Below are 22113 nucleotides of genomic sequence, written 5' to 3' on the forward strand. Positions count from 1 at the left end.
CATGATTGATTAGTGAATGTTGCTTGCCTGTCAAAATATCATATTGCAATCTGTAGATATGTATAATTATTTAAGCAAGCAAGAATTTTTTAATAATAAAAAGGTAAAAAGATAGTAGTGACTAATTTTGCTTGTAGCTTTGAGAAATTATGTTTCAAAAGCAAGTGATGCTATGCAATTTACACAGCAATCCTTAAGGTGAATGAGTTTTGAAACTCAATTACAAAATTAATGTTAAGGTGGAAAATGGATCAATGGACACAAAGTTAACACTTTCAAAGAACACTGTTAACCAGTGGGATTGTTTTGAGTTTAATTCATAGACTAACTTTCTTGCTACACATACAATTTTTGAGCTTTATGAATACATAGGATAAATATCCTCATTGTACACAAGTGCATATTGATGAGACCAGTGTGTTCATTCCTTCAGTCTATATGTAGAGTGTAGAGTACAGGAAAAAGCCATATCTTAAAACTCTCTTGCCCGGCGGTGGTGGTGCACACCTTTAATCCCAGCACTCGGGAGGCAGAGCCAGGCGGATCTCTGTGAGTTCGAGGCCAGCCTGGGCTACCAAGTGAGCTCCAGGAAAGGTGCAAAGCTACACAGAGAAACCCTGTCTCGAAAAACCAAAAAAAAAAAAAAAAGAAAACTCTCTTAAAATGTATGCACTGATAACCTCTCAAATTCTTTTGTTTCTTTTCCTTTTTTTTGTCTCACCATTTCCATTTTCAGCTCAATCAATAAAAAAAATTCACTTCTTCCTACTTTTGATGAATTTGGCTAATAAACATCACAGCTAATTTTCTAGAATATAAACAGATTTAGTTAGATAGCCCCAATGTGATAGAAGTATTGCAAGCTTGCATCAACTTCTCAAGATGACTCACACATTCAGTGTGAATTTTTTGGTTTGAAGTGTTTCATCTTTGATACAAGTCTTTATTACATAGAGCAGTTCATTTCATATCACAATTCTCCATCCAGAAACATTACCATGTTCGCTGAGTCACTGACTTTCACAATTGGGTCAGGTCAGAAAAAAAGGAAGAAGCAAAATGTTACTATCCCAGTACTCACTAGTGAGCAGTATTATTGCCATTGAAAAATCATACAGTCCTAGGGTTGGCTTCAACATCAGAATTTGGTTTATGCATTCTCTATGCTGAAATAGAATATTTAGAAATAGCTTCTATACTTTTGATACAAATACTGAAGACACTTTCAAAATTTCTAATTGTTTATAAAAATTATCATAACTGTCAACAAAAATGTCAATAAATTTCTAATCATCCAGAATCCAGATGGTTAATACACGTTTTGTGGGAAGAGGTGAAATAGAGTGAATACTTTGAATAAAACATCTACAATATTTGTCTCCTTGCTTTCTATGCTCTAGGGTGAAAATATCACAGTGCCTCTGTGTTTTAATTGAATTATAGTGCCTGTTACTCATGTGGCTCTTTGACAATTCCTCTCCAAACTAGTAATATCCCTCCTTTACTGTAAAGCCTTAAATTGAGCCACTATGATATCAATAAATATTCAAGGGTCATGGATGAGTAATGCTTGGTTTGCTTTAATTCTTTTTATGAATGAGAATGGTTTTTAAAAAGTCACTAGATATAAATTAGCTAATTTACAACTGAATTAGAGTTAATAATATGGCTAGGAGTAATCACTAAGTCATATAGAAAACATTTATCCAATCTTTGTAGCCTAGTTCTGCTAGCACATGACTACCAATTGCCAACAAGCAGGCACAGATTTCAGGATGTAATCTACAGATACGAAATTTACAGAATGAATTGGAAAAAGAAAAATGCAACCTGATCCCTAATTTTCTTCAATAGACAGAAGTTTTTTTCATTTGTTCTTATAAATGATTTTATAGTTTTCTGTCTTTTATGAAAACAAAGAAATGCTTCACCAATCCATTCCATTGCAAAGCAGCCTTGTAGTACTGACTACCAGAATCTTAACCAGGCACATAGTGTAGCCTATTAAAAGGGAACACTATACATTAAGTAGCAATTCAAAGCAGGACTGGAGGATTGGGAGGACACATTAGGTATTGAACCTAGGGTTTTACACACACTCAACACATAGTTTGTTACTGAGTTCTTCCCAGAGTTCCAGCATATTACAATTTTGAGCAACAATAATTCCAACCTGAATTATATTAAAAGACATTTCATCATTTGTGGACAAGACCCACTTTCATTAGATATTCAGATTACAAAATTCATCTTAAATTAGAATTTTGTCATCAAACTTCATAAAAATTTCAGAAAACTAATGTGACTGTGCTTGTATATTTTATGAGCTGTAGTACCTCTAAAGAGAAATAAATAGACAAATAAAGACATTGTCTACTGTTTTCCAGTGTTACTCAATACCTATCCTTTGAAAATTTATGTTCTCAAAGAAATTATTTCTTTTTTTGAACTAATTTGTCCTTGAGACAGGGCTCATTTTGTAGCCCTGGGTGACCTGGAGTGTACCATGTAGATGAAGCTAGTTTCAAACTCACAGAGATCCACGAGCTTTGCCTCCGGAGTGCTGGGATTAAAGACATGCACCTGGCAGATGCATTCTTTATGTGTATACATGTATGGCTGCATGTGGGTTTGTACATGTGGGTGCAGTGCCCATGGAGACCAAAAGAGAGCAGCAGAGAATGCATGTCATATGCAGAGGTAAACAGACTTTGAGGAGTTGATAGAGTCCTTCCATCATGTTGGCCATGGGGATCCAACTCAGATCATCAGACTCAGGTAAGCTGCCTTTACCCAAATGACTCATCACACTGGGCTCAAGAAAGCTTCTTTCAGAAATAATCTAGTTTATCCTTTAATATCTTGATGGAGTCATAGAAATGTAGTTTTCTGTGCTTGTGGAAACTTTACAGCCTTCATTTCTCAAGTAATCTATGTCTCTAATATCTAGAAAAATTCTGTTTCTCTACCTGGCCAAAACAAAAACAAAACAAACAAACAAACAAACAAAAACCCTGCCTTATGACACACAATCTTAATTTGGAAATCTGAAGATATATAACTTGGTTAGTGAGAGATGAACCATATTTTAGCTATCATTATATTTTGGGGAAGGCTCAACTAAAGATTCTCTCACCGACTCCAAATATTTAGTAGTAATTTATATAAATTTATATCTAATGATCTTTAGATGTATTTTTAAGAAGTCAGAATAATATCAACATGTTTTGTTATGAAAATATGATTTAGTACAAAATGTTCTTTATTTTCCTTTGAATTTCAATTTTTGATCATGTTCACACACACACACACACACACACACACACACACTTATATAAGGCATTATGACATTCATCACCAGAAAAAACAAAATCATAACAAACTTGTAGCAGAAATAACATGAGATCTTGTAAGAGAAATAAATCTGTGGATCTCCAGATGAATACAAGCTGACGCCAGGAACAGCTTGTGTTTATAGAGAAGCTACATCACAAAGTAAAACTCCTTCTAGTTGTGTTAAGTTCAAATGTAGTGAAGGATGTGAAAGCTACAAATGAAGTTAGCTGTGTATTTTAGTAAAGAAGCCTCATTAGCAAAGCTTTATTTGGAAAGTTAACAGAGAATGACTGAGAATTGCAAGATTATACATCTTACATTAGGTAAATTACGAACAAAAACTGTAAATTCAAATGTCAGGATTGCACTGAACTATGAGAATCATTGTGACCAGTAAAAGGTGAGCCTATGAGTATTACTCTGTGACATCCTATCTTATCTATGTCTAATAAAAAATACAATGCACACAGTTGCAAACACTCCCACATTTAACTCCTCCTTACATACAGAAACCCAGGCCAACAACTCTGAGTTTGCTTGAAGTTCACCCTCCTATCCTCTCTTGATCTTATCATTCTCCATATTATCTTCAGATAATATGGATATAATATGGAGCTTAGTGTAAGCTGATCATTATTCACGAAAATTGAAAACTAAGGTTTCTTATGAGGAAAAAGTTAAGGTAAGTGAAATTTTCAAAATACATTCAGAGAAAAGTGTGCTTAAAACACAGTATGGTCCTAAAAACACAAAGTGTGAAAATCTTCTCCTGCAAAAAACTTAAAATTTGCACTTGCTGAAGAATAAATAAAAGCTTTCAAAATGCTGAAATTAATGGTGATTGCTAAGAGAGTTACAAAGTATCCTGTGTCCAAAACTTCATTTGACCATAGATCTTGTTTTCAGGCAAATCCACACTTTGGAAGTACTGGTCCACAGGACTTGCCAAACCCAGTGTCTAAACTGCCAATCAAAAGGAAAAAGGCTAATGTGAGATTTATGATAACAGGCTTTGGGTAAAGGTGGGGATTTCTGTAAAGAGGGCAGACACAGGTGAGTGGTGATTGTATCAGTGTGTATGTATGTAAAACCTGTTCAACAGAGACAACAGTGGCCCGAAAGCAAGCTAAGCATGACAGCAGCGCAAACTTCAAGGATACGTGGTGTACACAACTCTAGCTTTGAGAACTTGAAATTGTGTGCACAAGTGACAGCACGCAGGGTAGTCCATTCCTTCAGAAAATATGGGGTCACCTCATTGCCTTCTTAGGGAATAACGTTATCTACCAACCTCAGAACTCTACTATTGTATGCTATAGTTAACTTAAAAACTGAGGAACAGTTGGAAACAAAAATTATTTCAAATATAGTAAATTATTTTTAAACCCCACAAATACAGAAGCACATAAAAAATTTTAAGTGAGGTTTTCTCAATATCACAAGATATACTCAAGATATTTTAAAAATATATTCATACGAACATTTGTACAGGATAACTCACAGCAGTATTAATCATATTAAATCAAATGTAGGATACATCAAACATCTACCAACTACGCCGGGCGGTGGTGGCGCACGCCTTTAATCCCAGCACTCGGGAGGCAGAGCCAGGCGGATCTCTGTGAGTTCGAGGCAGCCTGGCTACAAGTGAGCTCCAGGAAAGGCGCAAAGCTACACAGAGAAACCCTGTCTCGAAAAAAACAAAACAAAACAAAAAAAACATCTACCAACTAATGAACGGGAAAATAAAAATATGACCCTGTCATTCAATGAAGTAAGCTCAACTCCTGGAAAGAATGGAATTCTATTCACACATAAGATGGATGGATGACACTTGAAGCCACCAGGTTAAGTGAGAGAAAGCACATATTGTAGGATTCTATTTCTCTTCAGTGAACAGAAAGGGGTGAGACTCTGTAGCGGTTATCAAGTAAGTGAACAGTGACCAATAATGGAGAGTAGGAGGAAGAAGAGTGTAAACTCTAACAAGCAAACAGTTCCTTACTGAGGTGATGGAATGTTCTGGAACTAGACATTGCAGATTATTACACAAGATGGTGAATAACTGAAAACCACTGAGTCATACACACTAAAATAGAGCATATGTTATTCTAAATTATAACTGCACAATAACTTTTAAAGTTAAAAAGCAAGTTTGGTCATACATAAATAGAAAGTACAGAGTACCCTCTATGTGCTAGCACCGTTCTTACTGAACTGACTTGTTCTCCCCTCAAAATAATGCTATATATTTTATAGATGACAAAGCAGAGGCACCTTGCTCGATGTCCACCTTGTTTTATTTTGTAGACCAGGCTGAGTTAGAAAAGTAGGCACTCTGTCTCCATACTCGGGATATCCACTAACTTGCAGAGGCAATCCCCTTTAACAAGTTGGAGCTACTCAAATTTCCAGAAAATCTGAGTGATGACATCCTCCCTTAGGCTTTCTCTATAGTTGTTTGAGTGCCACCAAAGGAGAGCCAAGTAGTAGTGAAAGGGGTAAGAGACCCAGAAAAACATGAAACGTTTTTATTGGTACCTACACATAAAAAATTGTATCAACCCTCCAATTATACTGTATACAATGCTTTGAAATTCCTTTGTCAGTCAACATTATATCAAATTCAATCCTCCTCCTTAGAGCCCCTTAATTTCTCTACATTCTGCAAAATAGAATCGCAGCTGTAATTATCGTTTCACTGGCACTAATAGAATGTTTATGTTCTCTTCAGATTAATGTACTGAAATCCAAATCCCCAAAGTAATAGTATTAGGAGATGAGTCCATTACATCAAGAAGGAAACTCCCTTGTGAATGGGATTGGTGTCATATAAAAGCAGCTACAAGGCTAACACGGTCCTACCACCATGTGAACATGATACCAAAGGATAACCAATTGTGAACAAGGAGGCAGGTTTTCCTGTGACATGGATATTACCAATACTTTGACCTTGATCTCAGATGTCTTGGAAGTCTGACAATCAGTTATCTGCTGTCCAGGAGTCATCCTGCTTATGGTCTTTTGTGATGGCCACCCTAAATCTTGCCCTTTATGGGTCAAACTGCTACGTCCTTTACCAAAACATTCTCAAAGTAGTTAAATTAGATTATTTGTCATCTAATGAAACATGAAAATTATCTATATGAACCATCAGATACATGGATTTGGATAAAAGTTCTTACTGTCTCACCTGACTCATCTCACTTTTGGCTTGACTGTTCAGTGGTCTCTCAACATGGGGGGCTGCCTGCACAGTCAGGTCACTATGGCATGGATTTCAGAAAGAGACACTCCTCATCCCTAATCCAGCTACACAACTCATTCCTTGCTTTTAAATTTTACATGGAAACATCTGTTATCACATTCAGTCTGAGCAGGAGAAAAGTAGTTACTTCCTTCTCCTCTTACTGGTCTCATAGAACGAATGCTGTACCACTCAATTCCTTTCCCTTCATGATTGAAGCATCCATTTTCCTATTGTTACCTCAAGACTCTCTCAGGAACAGTTCTGTTTGAGAGTTAGCTTCAACTAAGCAAAGACACCTTTTCCAATGTTATGTCCCTTTTCCCAGAGGTAAGCCACAACCAAGAACTTGTAAATGCAGAAACATAAAAGCTAACCCCTTGGGCTCAAGGACTTTTCTCACACACTGGCTCAAAGGCTGTTTCCTGTAAAAATTGATCCCTGCCATGCTTTTCCAGTTGGAATTTAAATGTGTCATTTGATATTATGTCTGAATTTTGGAGTAGAAACTGACCGTATCTGACTCAGCATCTTCTACTCTATCATCATTGGCTTGGGCCAGAGGGGCTGGCTCCCTTCTACTGCAGTTTGCAGGGTAAACACACCATGTTGTGCCTTAAGCCATCCTTTTCAGAGGCAACTATAAAGCAAATAAAAAACAGCTCTTTTTATAGTCATGGCACTCTGAAATGTGACAGAGATGACTATGGGAAGATTCTCTGAAGTCCAGATTTCCCCTGGTGTAGGATATAAATTTAGTTCCAGCTAATAAAAAGTCCATTGTTGAAGGTGGTCAAATCAGAGATCTCAAATGATTATGCCAGTAAATGATCTTAATCTGTTAGGTTGCTTTGTTTTTCCAGTTGGGTGAAAACACAGACTAGGAATGAATCTTAATTACTATCTAATTACTTAGCTTTCACTAATTATGAATACCCTTTTGTATATCCAATAAGGAAACCTCCCTTTCATACTACTAATCATTATAATGTTATAATTTTTCACTTTGCTTCCTTACAGTACTGTTACTCTGACTGCACAGGGAACCACAGAACTTCTAGCTGAGAATTCTCTTGGAGCAAGTACAAAGATCAGTTTGGGAAATTGAAACACTACATAGGTGCATGAGAAACCTATCATATGTGTTATATACTGATATAAATATTATCTATAATATATAAATATACTAATTTGTTGACATACGTATATAAAGAAAAGGGAAGAAAAATTGCTAATAGCATATATAGTAAATGCTTAATAAATTAAATTAAATCATGGATTAATAAACCAAAGGAGATCCTCTCAAGATATCCTAGTGAACAAAACCTCTCTATTGTCTGCTTCTAAAAGCTAAAAGCATGGCTTTTAATATTGATGAGACTTTTTCAATCTGGAATTCTGAAGAAAAAAAAAATGCATGCACCAGACTCATTCCCAACTTCACAAGTGCAAAAATAAGCAAAAGTTAGCAGAGAATTAGAAACAGAAAGCAGCAAGGAATCGTGCCCATTTCCTCTTTATTGACAGAACATACAGAAAGCAAAGTCATCCCCTGCCTGTCAGGAGCACTGTTAGTCTGACCCCACAGAGCTACAGATATGAAACAGAGCAAGCTCCATCAGATACACAGCTCCAGGTGGGCAGCAACTGCATTGAGACCCCAACAGTATCTGTCCTCAGACACTAAAAATCGTAAGCTTCTTTCTTGTTAATTTATGACAGTGCACAAAGGGCAGCCTGTGGTGCTTAGCACTACAGATGCTCTTCAGCAGGAGAGAGAACCCAGTCCTCACCATAGACCCAACAGGAAAGTAAAACAGGTAGAGGAGGACAATGATGGCAGGAAGGCTAAACCATGATCTCCAGGACTAGGGACTCCAGAGACAAGTGCTCTATAAAGAAACGTTTTCATTACTATTTCTAAGTATGTTGAATATAAATTTACAGTACTCACTGATGTCCTCTGTTACTTAAATCAGACAGAATAGGAACAGGAAGGAAGGGGAAAGAAAACAAAGAGAGCAATGAAGGAACAAAAAAAAATTTAAAAAAACAAAAGAGAGAAAAGAATAGAAAAACATCTACTCCTCAAATATGGTCCCTATTTATTTTAAGTCTGGACTGTAGACCACATTCCAAAAGACAATCTGTTTTACAATGCATAACTGAAGCATACCACGACTTTTGAAATCTACTGGGCAGAACACATGGTGTAGAGTGCAGAGTCATGGGAGATTTAAAGAAGGGTTGAGTGATTTGTAAACATAAGGTATGAGAAATCCAGTTCAAAGGAACGGATCCCCCACATAGGCGATTCAAGAAAAGTGCTGAGACCTTTCTTAGGCAGAGCTTTCATGAGCTAGTCATTCAACTTTCCACAGGAATGCCGGAATTATTGCAAAATGCCTCTGTTCTACAAGCATATTAGCTTCAAGAGAAAACTTTGCAACAAGTATTTTCCAAAACCTATGTCTCAACTTTTTCTTGTTTACCTAGAAAGGAGGAAATCTATCAGCTCACCTGTATCAAAGCCCACACTTGGCATGATGTCCACTGTCCCGTGAAAGGCTCCAGCCCATGCTGAGGTAGCAGTGGTGACTGTGGTCGGATCTGTCTTTGTGATGTCACACTGGGGAGCAGGAATCCTGGCAGCACGCACTGATGGCATTAGCAGGGGCCCGTACGCGGGATCCAGGGCAGAACCAGCAGTTGGGTGGTGGTGGTGGTGATGGTGGTGGCGGTGATGCATGTGGGCGTGAGGGTGGTGATGCCGCATGTACATGTCATGCATGTGGCTGTAGGACGGGCTCACCTGAGATGCCAGAGGATAGTGCCAGGACTCGGACACAGTAGGGGGTGGGGCAGGGCCAGTCTGATGCAGACCATGTCCTGGCCAAGAGTTGGGGTCTGTTGTTGTAAAGGTGGCATGGGGTGCAGTGACTTGGAAGTCAGGATGAACTCCCCCCAAACAGGGTGCAGGTGGGGGCTGGTAAGAGCTGGTCCAAAAGGAAGTCGGAAAATTACTCCGCTGGCTTGAGAGAGCTGAGCTGTCTGAGAAGACAGAAAAAAACATTATTTACATAAGATAGAGTTCTGGGATAGATTTGCCTTTGCTTGTCCTGTAATGTTTAACAAGCAAGTGGATTACCACACACTTTGTTTCTCTACAAAGAGGAATTAGCTGATATGGGGTTTTAACTTCTGGGGTTCCATGCCAGGGCAACAGGGCAAAATTAAAAGCATGGAGTGAGCCCCTGTATTTGCTTGCTGGGCATCCTCTGTCCCAGTCTGAGCTGAGGTTTTTGCTTCAATTTCATGACTGAAAAGCTTCATTTCCTGTTGGGAGCCTTGTGGCTCTTAGTTCTAAACAGAGGTTATTACGATATATTTCTCTGGTGAACCTTTGTGCCCTTGATGGGGTGTGTGTAGACTGGAAATAATTCCTTTAACTTCAATGCCAACAAAATTTTTATTTAAAAATAACATTTCAATGTCAAAAGTAAGAAATGGCAGTCAGATCACATGTAATTGTCCCCACCAAATCATTGATCATTAAAAGGAATATATTTTATCTTTACTTTTGTGGAAACCTAGGAGTCTTGTGGTCTTGGCAATAACAATGGTTTACATTTAATGAGAAATGCCAAATGTCCAACATCAGCCCAAAAGCCACTCATGAGCACATAGAATTCTCACTCCAGTCCCATGAGAAAATGGGGGCAGGGCAAAAGTATAAGGTGTTGGCAAGTACAAGCCTACCCTTCAAACCCAGATACCCTGCCTCAATAGTCAAAGGATGGTAGACTTCATAATGGCCACTAGAGGGAACAATTATGACTGCAACCTGGCCGCCTGGATTTGAAGATTCTTTAGAATGATAACCAGCAAAGTTCAGGTTGAACTATACTTTTCAGGTCATACTAGGAAACTGTGGGAGACTATAGTGCACACTTGAAGACAAGGAAGGAAGAAGGAGCATCCTTCTCCATCAGCTCCCTCAATTCACTGTCGCATCTCAATGTTTACAGGTGACCTACATGGGTCAGACAGAAAGTCAGAGCTATGTAGACACCTGTCACTGTTAATCACACCAGGAGACACACAAGGGAGGAAGACATGCAAGCATCTTCAAGAGCAAGCCCACAAAATGAGCCAGAAAAGTGATAACCATGTCAAAATCGAATGGCTGAGGAAGAGCTAGGCTAATGAAGGGGTGAGGTGGAGTTCTAGACTGATGGAGCAGCAGGTGAAATATTAACACATCTATACAATCTACACAGATGCGCCAAACACAACAACAACAATACCACCAGCATCAGTAGCATTTAAGAGATAAAATTCAATAGGCAAAATTTGGTGAGAAAGAGAGAGTGGTGGGAGGCGGGAGGGAGGGTGACAGAATGGAGATATGAAGGACTCAGAAGAGTGTGGCCTTCCTGGTCAGAGAATTGAAATGAACTTTATCATAAGAGGCCTCCCACAGAGCATGGAAAGGTTTGAATCTAGGGAATGACAAGGTCAGATGTGTATGTAGAAAGGTCTCTGCCCACCCCATAGTCAGCTTCTTATAACAATGTGTATCTATAGAAGCTGTGCCCTGTGAATCTTCACTTCCATTACAGACATGTCTTTTCTCATTTTATAACTGTAAGTGGACTTCTTGATCTCCTTGTCACTTTCTTCCATTAAAAATAATAAAGCACTTTAATTCATACACTTGCAATTATATTGCTCAATATTTTTTATTCTGTCAAATATTCTATTGATGATTTCTGTTAATGTTTGACATAAGGTTGAACTGGCATTACTTATGTATATGCACTGTTGATATTTTTATGCCAGGTTCAACATAAAAAATAATCTAGATTTTTACCATTGAACAAAGGGTATCCTCTGAGGTGTTCATTATTAGAAATATTTAATCGAGCACATTTATCATTTCTTACACTTCCAGGGCATGAGCCTTAAAAAATAATTTGAATAAACTACCACATGCATCATGAGGTTAACCAAATCAGTCCATCTCTGCCATATTCTGACATCTTCTCTAAGTTCCCTAATGGTTTTGGTATTATCAGGGCATGAACATCCACTCTCTCCTCTTCAAGTCTGCACCAGTGTTGCCATGAATCACCCCCTCACCCTGTGGCCAGGGACCCACATTTTCATAATCATCTCTTTCTAAGCATTACTATGGATCCTCAAAACCCTTGAAGAAACCTATGATGCTCTTCAAGAAGGGAAGGATAGAAATTGTTGCTGAAGCCTTCATTCATTCCCAGTAATCTCTTCAATGAATGACTGTTTCTTGACAATCACCACTGATTAAAAGGTAGCACTTACAAGTAAGCCTTATGGACATTGTAGGGCAGCTTGCCAACCAGCAATCTTCCACTTTACTGGCACACCTCCCATCTTTGGTACCATTCTTCTCATAATTTGTATCTCCTGGCACAATCAGAACCTGAATATGAAAACTAACAATTCCTGATCTACATAGATGTGCCAGGGACAAAAGTTCCTCTTATTCAACCTCCTGAGGATAATGTCCAAAGTACAGAAATAATACCTAACTTATCTAATATCTATCTTCCTCTTGATTCTTACCAAGATGGAATCATTCTTATTTTTATAACTGTATAGACATTGTATATATGCACACACAAATTCTCATAATGAACACATTCCTTACTGAAGTATTATTGTCCTATTTATGAAGCACTATATTATGATGAGTGAACATATTATCATTTTTTAAAGGCACTCAATAAAAATTGAACCACTCTTTAAAATTCCCCAGGGAAAAATAAAATTAAAAGCAACTTAATATTTTCCCAGTCTATATAAGGTCTCCTGAGATTAATATAAAGTTTGTAGGGATCTAGGCAGCCCTTTTCCACAAACACCGTCGCGATATTGAATGGAAAATATGTTCATGAAGAAATCGTTGCTTCAGGATCGCTATTTGGTATCTTGCTTGTTAGAAAAAAAAATGTGACACAAAGAAACAGATGCTACAGAGGGGCTCTGAACTGGCAACAGCATGCTTATTTCATATGTATGTAAATTTTTTTCATTATCTGACTCTTTGCTTACGAGTACTTAATCACAGCCACATTTGGTGGATAAGAAAGCAGATGAAAAGCTGCGGGAGCTGTTTCCATGCAATGTTACCTTTAAGGTTAGTGGGAACGACTCAGAGCTGCATAATGTTAAGACTCAACTGGGATTCTGGAGTCATCATTATTCAACATTCATGCAATATTAGTATTCGGATGGTGCCAGCACTGATAGCTTCATACATAGAAATAATAATAATAAAAAAACTAAATATGATTTTTGTTGAGTTCACTTTTAGGAATACACACACTTTTTTTTTTTTTCTAAAAATTGAAAGACAGGGCAAATTGTGTTGTCCAATACCATCTTTCCAAAGCATGACAGTAACCTCATCATCTGACTTTCTGGGGAAAAAAATGTTTCATGGAGAAACAGAGGAGTTGAACATAGATCACAGAGGTCAAGCAGTTCTTTTAGAATGTCATAATACTGGGGTACTTTTTATAGCAACCCATCACACACACATACACACAAAAAGAAAGAAAGAAAGAAAGAAAGAAAGAAAGAAAGAAAGAAAGAAAGAAAGAAAGAAAGAAAGAAAGAAAGAAAGAAAGAAAGAAAGAAAAGAAAGAAAGAAAGAAGAGAAAAAGCAAGAACAAAAACTGTGAAACAGTCTAGGGAAGGCTCAAATTCTATTTTTCTTAGATAACAAAAACAATAGTAAATCAAAAATAAGGCAGAGAAATGCTATCATAAGTCATCTTTAATAATCTACTGCTGCCGGGCGGTGGTGGCGCACGCCTTTAATCCCAGCACTCGGGAGGCAGAGCCAGGCAGATCTCTGTGAGTTCGAGGCCAGCCTGGGCTACCAAGTGAGTTCCAGGAAAGGCGCAAAGCTACACAGAGAAACCCTGTCTCAAAAAACCAAAAAAAAAAAAAAAAAAATCTACTGCTGACACATTCTTAAAGTTAATACAGATGAAAAATATTAGTGTCCAACATAACATTTTCTTTTAAAATTCACAATATAGAAAAAAAAATACTTAGAGCATTGGGATGCATGCCTGTACAGGACTCAAAAAGAGAAAGAGGCAGGAGGAGTCTGCAAATTCACTGAAAACCTGGGCTAAAAGTATCTACCAGGTAAGGCAGACCTGGGAGCAAGACCCTGCCTCAGAAAGAAAAAGGAGGAGGAGGAAGAGGAAGAAAGAAGGGGGAAAAAAGCAAGAAGACTATTTAATCTCAACTCTTAACCTAAGGGTTCTTGACACCTTTTAAGGCCCTTTCCCTGGTTTCTTCTGATTCCTACAGAAACCAACTGTCAGGTCAGAAAAAGAATGACATGTGCTTCAATCTTTTCTGTCATCCAGGAATTGTGCATTGCCGTGGTATCCAAAGTCTGTCCTCCAGTTCCGGTTTTGTAGCATTACTCAAAAATCAGCCTCCTGACTGCAATGAGAGCTAACCCTTGAGGCACTATCAGGAGGTGAGTCAGGCCTCGCCTTCCCCTCTCTTGCTTTTAGCACTTCCTGGAAGAAGCAGCCTCCAGGGCCTCCTTGATAGTCTGCTCCGACCCCGCACTCCTTCAGGACATAGCCCTTTCTTCCCTTTCTCCTTGGCTCTGCTTGATCTGTACTGTTCATTCTGAGGGCTCATTCCCATGTGGCTGAGTTCCTAAGCAGACCCAAGCCGCATCAGCTAAGTGACAAACACTTAGTTTATTTTGAAGGTGCCAGAAAATTAAATGGCAGGAACTGCCGTAGAGCAAGGTTGTTAATTCAGAGGCCTACTCTGCTACATCTTACCTGACCACTGCCCTTCTTCACACACACACACACACACACACACACACACACACACACACAGAGAGAGAGAGAGAGAGAGAGAGAGAGAGAGAGAGGGAGAGGGAGAGAGAGAGAGAGAGTCATACACACTGATTCACACATTTTCTGTAAAACAAACGAAGCATGAGTGTATCTAAAACTGATGTTTCAGACTAGATGCTAAATGGGATGAAGGGGTAATCAGATTTATATTGTTTTCTTAGCTGAAATGCAAAGTGATGTGTGATATAACTCACAAGATGTTGTACCAAAATAAGGTACAAAAATTTCTTCACCTTAACTGTTTTTCTAACAGATGCACTTGTCACAACACATTTCCTAACCCTATCAAGAAGATATGAATTCGACTATGATTATTCTTCTCTTAGCTGATATATGTTCTTTGTCTAAAAATTTACTATGGAAATACATTGTTCACATATAATCCAGTTTCAAGTTCATATGTAGCACATCAGTAGGACTGTAATAACTCCATCCTACAAGCCAGAGTATTTAATGCAGGTGAGGTGGCCAGCACCTTCTTTCAAAACTATCCCTTATGGTTCCATTAACATTATCAATAGTCTTGAGTCCCTACTATATTGAAGATACTGCTTTGTGCTACAAATATGAGCTTCCAGAAAACAAAGCTCCTAGGTAAAGACTCAACACTGGTCTTTCTTCTGCAAGTAAGTGGAAATAGTTAAGGAAAAGAGAAGCATCTGCTTCACTTATTATGTTGGTTCAAGCTCTGCATGAAATCATTTATATATTCTTCGACACATTTTATGTAATAACATAAAATGAGTAGTAATGAAAATATGCTATTGTTGGAGAAGTTGGCCTCACAGAGATTTTTAAGCTGTTGGTCCAATACCACTTTGCAAACATCAAGGAATAAGGTGATGACCAGAATCCATAATGAGTAGGATCCAAAGACTGAATTGTCTAATCCTGTGTAGCTTTGTCAATTAATATTTATATTATGACCATTTCTCTTCATGGGATATGTGAATTTCATTCATTATACCTCCTCTTTAAGAAGGTTTCTATATCTTTAATATCATTTTGTGGCTTCCCCATGAATCCTAGTCAAGTGTTGTGTGCTGATTTGAAAGAAATTTGCTACTAGAAGCAGCAGTGGCACTATTCAGTTCACAAATGGAAAGTAAACAATGCATTTTTTGCCCAACCTTATATCAATAATTACTTGATCCTGTGCCTTAATTTTAAATAATAAAACTTCAATCAATATGCACACCTATAACCCCAGCACTATGGTCAGACAGAAGGATTCCTGGGGCTTGCTGGCTGCCAGCCCAGCTCCAGGTTTAAACAGTAGATCTGTCATAAGAGAATAAGACACAACTTGATAGAGCAGGGGACCCAAAGTCTACCTCTGACCATGAACCAACAGACATGTGTGCACATTTGCCTGGGAAACATATAACACACAGATGGAGAAAAGAAGGAAGGAAGGGAGGGAGGAGAGGAGGAGGGGAGAGGAGGAGGGGAGGGGAGGAGGAGGGGAGGGGAGGAGAGGATGGAAAAGGGAATGAAGGAAACTGTACCCAAAGATTTCATACAACTGATTAATAAAAAAATGTTTCTGTGAAGACTTTTTTAAAAATATTTGATACATAATATGAACTTTCTTCACACAATTCCATTCCTTAATCACTGAATTATATTTATCTTAGAATATTCACATAGAAAAGCATTACCTTGAGTTTTGAGGGAAGTGATGTAAGATAACTAGATACAGTATTTGTAGATTTGGTGGGAGAAGAGACAAAAAGACACGAGACATTGGTTGGGCATACTGCTCCACCTACATACGCATATGCTTCCTTCTCATTGAACATTCTGAGCTCCACTCATCTTTATGGGCTTTGCACTGGATAGTCCTGAGTAGATCCTTTTTTTCCAGAAATATTTACATGAGGAATGCCCTCATTTCCTTCAGGTCTATGCTCACATATAACTACCTTTGTGAAGGCTTTCATTATCACTTTCAGTAAAGTAACACCTTACATGTCACTCATTGTATCCTTGTGTATTACTTGTCTCTACTATTAAAATAGTAACTCCATGAATATAGAGCCCAGGACTTTGAAAATTACATAGTACATAGTAGAAGCTTAATAAACATTTGTGGCAATGTCAACTAATAAGTCACATACATGTGGGAAGGCCAAATTTAAGATGACATCAAGACAAGGCTAGCAATAGCTATTAAAACATGGCTCCCATTCTCCCCTTCTGTATAAAAATCAGACAGCTAGCCAAAGCTTTCCTTTGATTGATTCTAATTTCTACGTAGAATGGTTGAATTGTTTAAGAGTCAACACACAGGCTGGAGAGATGGCTCAGAGGTTAAGAGCACTGACTGCTCTTCCAGAGGTCCCGAGTTCAATTCCCAGCAACCACATGGTGGCTCACAACCATCTGTAATGAGATCTGGTGCCCTCTTCTGGTCTGCAGACATACATACAAACAGAACACTGTATACATAATAAATAAATAAATCTTTCAAAAAAAGAGTCAACACACACACACACACACACACACACACACACACACACACACTAAAAGTCTTCTGGCTTTGGCACTATAGTAGGCTTTATGCTCCAGGTAATGTGGCATCCTACTTTCTCCTTTCCAGACAAGATCATCACAGGATTACATATGCCATCATGCTGAAAGAAGGAACCACTGCATCATTACTCTCCTGGAACCAATTATGTTGGTGTGATTAATTACTGATATATAAAATTGTTTACCTAAAACCATCTGATTCATAGAAACTTTCTTCAAAATAGTCACATGATTTCTAGGGAACTAGCAAATAGAATATTGGCTCTATCTGTAAGTATTGGGAATTCTGAAGGGCTCTCTGTTCCTAAACGAAGTTCACAGCACATAGTTGTCACTTCAGCTGTAGTCATGTGGGTGACTACCCTAGCCAGCCTCTGTTATTTGAGTTTATATTCTATTGACCTCTTACAATGCCTGCTTCATGTTGAATACATTGGCTAGAATGGAAAAGAAATAAGGAAGAGGAAAAAAAGAAGTGAGGGAAAGGAAGAGGAAGAGAAAAAGAGAAGAATGAAGTGACAATAGGAAGGCAGGCAGGAGGGAGAGAATGACAAAATAGACTATGCGGAGGAAGAAGAACAGTGTATCTGTAGATAAGGGTCAGTGGTGCCAGCTGAGATCCTCTCCAGCAACAGCAGAGCCACGCCTGTGATGATATGAGCCAATAATCACCGATCACAAGACCCTATGGCAGGTGGACAGCCTTGCCTCCTCAAATACTACTTAAGAGCATAGTTACTGGTGATTCCCTCCACCTTCCTGCTGATGTTCTGACCCTATAGAATGCTCACAAACAGGGACTTCAGGTCACTAATTCCCAAACTTAAGCCTGGTTCTCATTCCCTGGCAGGGCTGGGTAAACACAAATTAACCCACACCGGTTTCTCATCCCACAAGGCTTGGATGAGGCGCCAGAACATTGCTTTCTAAAAGGTTCCCTGGTGAGGACAGCAGTTTACAACAATTCTATTAGACCCTTCTTGGAGTCAGGTGAGTTTGGAACAAAATACTGGCACGTAAAACTTTTCTCTGAAACTGTCTTTAGAGTGTGCACCATTTATCCTCTCCAGCCCTGTCAATCACTATTTCGAACATGCCACTCACCCACTGACTTTTTAAAAGTAGAGCATAGAACTAAGCACATCACTGTGCTCGTCGAAAAGAAGGAAATAGAAAAGTTCATTCAGTCCGAAACTTTTTGTTTACTGAGGTAAAACAATGGATTAAGTCATCAAGACGCTACCTGAGAGGACCATACCCTGTTCACAGCAAGTCAGTAGAGAGAAAGCCACCAAGAGAACACAGGCAGCTGTCTTTCAAAGTCTGTGTTCCTGGATCACAGTCAGAACTCAGCTATGTCACCACGTAACACCTAGTGGGTGAGCAAGAATATGTTTTTTAGAAGCTGGTTCCGGCACGCCTATTTTTTAGAGCTCCGCTCTGGGCCAAGGGGGCTTTAGGAATGGAGCTCTGGGCTCAGTCTGGCCACTATAAACTGGGGCCACTTGTATCGCTGCTTTTTCCATGAGGAATTTAAGGGGTGTGAGAGCATCCTTCCCAACCCTGCATTCCACATGTGACAAAACTGATCCAGCTGTTTGTCTGAAAGAAATTCCTTGCTGTCCTTAAAAATTAAAAAGCAAGTGGATATCCGTTCTCCAGGGGCAAGCCTCCAGCTGGAGCCTGGTAGAGGCCAGTTGCGAAACAGCGTGCTCCGAAGGGCATCTGCTCTCGAATTCTTACCTCGCCATAGGGGGGTTAGCCCCATCTTGCTTTTTGAAATGGCAGATTCTGGATGCAAGGTGCTGGCTTGGCCCAAAGCTCTTGAGAAGTGTTCATCCACTACTGACCCAATGTCTCCCTGGAAATAATTGAAAAGGACACAGCGAGAGTTAAGGTACTCCATCTCGGCAGGCTGGTCTTTCTCCTCCTCCTCCTCCTCATCCTCATCCTCCTCCTCCTCCTCTTGTTTGCTGGGAAGCGTGACTTCCAGTGAGTCCTGCATCTTGCTGTATACCGCTAACTTCTGGGATAGAATAAACAAAACATAGTATCAAAGACAGTTTGTGGAAAAGCGTTAACTAGTTAACTTTTTACTTTAAAAAAAAAGAATCTAAATATTAACATATGTTTGCAAACTGATTCTCCGTCATCTGCTGTATTCCATCTTTTCCCTCCCCAAACCAGTTGCCTCCCTCCCACACTAAGAAAAAAGTCTGTTATTCCACATTTGGCAAAGAAAGGGGGCTATTATCAAATTGTATAATTTCAGCATGTCAGACAGATTTTTTCCTTTTTTATTCTTTTGTTTTTGTTTTAAACCAAGCTATACTAAATGAATTTTTTTTAAGTGACAGATTCTTTCCAGATTTTTTAATGCTCATTTTTTATTTACATTTAAAGATTTAATGTACAGGAACATTCTACTTTAGGGCAGTAGAGGAGACAGGAAAGCTAACTGTCTAGGGCAGGGTGGAGAAGAAAAACAGCTTTTCATAAATGAAATAAACTAAAATAAAAACAGGAATGCACCATCTTCTAAAAGTACTTGGCAGATGTGCTGAACTCATTTCTTAAAACTCAAACTGAAATGACAGAGTGAGCCTGTGTGAAGATCCATTTTACACGGACCATGTTTTTCATATGTTCCACTCACTACTATTATCACACAGGGGGAGAAAGAGTTTATTGTGGCTTACTGAAAATAAAATAAAATACTAGCAAGGATTAACTCTTCAAATGAAAATGATCAGAATTTGATATCTTAAAATATGTCAAGATACAGTCATACCTACAGTAATCATAAATATATATTATCCAAGAATCTCTCCTAAAACCTCACATACGTGACCTGAGGTGAATTTTGCATTCCTATAACATGGTTATTGTTGCTGTGTGTATCTTAAAGAACCGAAGGGACCAAGAAGCTAAGTAAGCTGCCAACAGTCACAGAGTATATGACTGACAGAGACAATGTATAGGAAAGTAAGCAGGTGTAGGTGTTCATGTACAAGCCATACTGGGAGGTAAGGAAGCAATATCTACTATAGGGAAAAAGTCACAGAGTAATTACGACCAATATTGTTTTACTGAATGGAAACTTGGTAGCTAATAGTTATTTTCCTCACACCTGCTTTTCAACCTTTCAAAATATTTTCACTGAACATGTATGACTTAAAGATGACCAACAACTTCACTGTAAATGATACATAAGAATACACTCCTGGAGGCCACATAAACATTCAATATGAGTAGCACAACAGCAAAATTCAATTTCTTATCATATCATTTGTCTTATTTCAGGAGAAATTATGCATGCTGGCAAAATGAGCATGAATAGCAAATACAGATAATTCCAGAATCCTCAGTAGTTTTGTATGTGTTAGCAACATATAACTCAGATTTTATGTTTCTAATATAATTACTAGTTTGGAAACCAATAAGCACCAATTATAAGCACACCTTCAATTAATCAATTATTTTCTTCTAGCAACAAATATACTGTTCTTATTCCAGGTGGTTTCTGAAATGGGCATATGATGAGGGGCTGATTATTATTTGGGAAATATTAATTACAAACATATGTGGCATTTTTATTTAAAATTTGCATCAATGTAGTTAGTATTTTCTTATGAATAGATAATTTATTCCATGTGAATACATGTATCTTATTGATGAATAGGTAGTTATAATGCTATCGGGTTGCATTGCTTATGATCTGGTTTTGTTCAAATTTGACTTCAAAAGTAAAACACTGCATTACAAGGGGTTATACAAAATGCAGGGATTTAGTTCAATGACCTCTAGTTTTAAATTTCATTATAAAATCAAAAAAATGCTATGATTTATTGGTCACATCACAGTGCTACTTTTCTGGGTGAATGCATATATACTAGAAACCTGCATGGTTATAACTATACATAACTCTGTCCTGGCTATTCTAGCTTATTTGGAATACCACCTTTATACTGAAAGGAAATTAAAACTGATCCACAGAGCAGTTTCTCTCTCTGTTCAGAGTGTTCACAATCACCCATGAAAATGATTTATTTTTCCTATCAATGTCCTTCACAGCTTCAGTTTGTGAGTTGTGCTTTGCATATATCTCTTCCATTTCCTTGGTTTTTAAATTATGTTAATTAGCCAAATAAACAAAAGAAATTGTTTCACTGCTAGCTATCAGCAACTACCTCTTAAATTAAATAAATAAAATACAAGCAAACTATTTTAAAAAACTATGAAACAACATAAATTTAAAAATGCTTTGTTGTAAGTGATAGCAGTCATAAACTATCTCAAGATCAATTGCTGGCAGTTGAATTGAAACTATAGCTTTTCAATCTAAGGTTGCACAGCTTTGTTAATGCTGCATAACTCACGGGGGATTTTTCTATCAGCTGTGGAATGGCTAACTACAAATAAATTAATATTTCAAATCCTGTCCTTATCCATAGGCAATGAGGTAAGAAGTAAGCTAAGTCTTACGCCAAAATAACCATCATTAGTCTAATTTGTAAAAATTATTCTTTTGTCGGTGCATTTACTAATTGATTCTCTGCATTTTTATATCCATACATAAACAACATGTCTCTGCATGTATCACTATGCATGACAAAATATACCCTTTTGACATTGTGGATGCCTGTAGTTCAATCAAAAGTGAGCCTATGATATACCAACAATCAGAACACACAAACGTGTATGATTCTACTTGTACTTTCTCCCCATAGTTTGCCGAAACTTTCATAATCTGCAGTGAAACTATTACATTTCCAACACATATGTAATCTCAAGATAATCCCTGGTTAAAGGAAGAGTCTCCAAATATCCAAATCCAAACTGCTAAGCTTGAATTTGCTGAAGTATTTTTAACTTAAGTGACGGCGGGAAGGACATAGAAATACATCAATTAAACATCATGGGGCTTACATGCCACCATCCCACCACCTAACTTCTCAGACTCGAACACCAGCCACTTTCAGACACTAGTTCTTTGTGCCTTTTCTTACAACATATTCCTCACCACGCACACTTTAGCTATGTGTGATT

General features: G+C 38.1%; 1 protein-coding gene across 5 annotated transcripts in view; it reads right to left on the reverse strand.

The window, feature by feature from the left end:
• The window catches only part of Vgll3 (vestigial like family member 3), a 46766-nt gene that overhangs the window by 14959 nt on the left and 9694 nt on the right, over nt 1–22113 (reverse strand). For 2 of the 5 annotated variants that reach the window (XM_028892674.2, XM_037209664.1), the window contains exons 2-3: nt 18808–19087; nt 9104–9634 (exon numbers count right to left, since the gene is read on the reverse strand). In XM_028892674.2, coding sequence (XP_028748507.1) covers nt 9104–9634; nt 18808–19087 — 811 coding nt within the window. Of the gene's footprint in view, nt 1–9103; nt 9635–18807; nt 19091–22113 lie in introns of all 5 variants that reach the window. The other 3 variants (XM_028892672.2, XM_037209663.1, XM_028892675.2) reach the window with 2 other exon arrangements.

The sequence above is a fragment of the Peromyscus leucopus genome, chromosome 12 (assembly GCF_004664715.2).
Source record: "Peromyscus leucopus breed LL Stock chromosome 12, UCI_PerLeu_2.1, whole genome shotgun sequence".
Taxonomy (NCBI): domain Eukaryota; kingdom Metazoa; phylum Chordata; class Mammalia; order Rodentia; family Cricetidae; genus Peromyscus; species Peromyscus leucopus.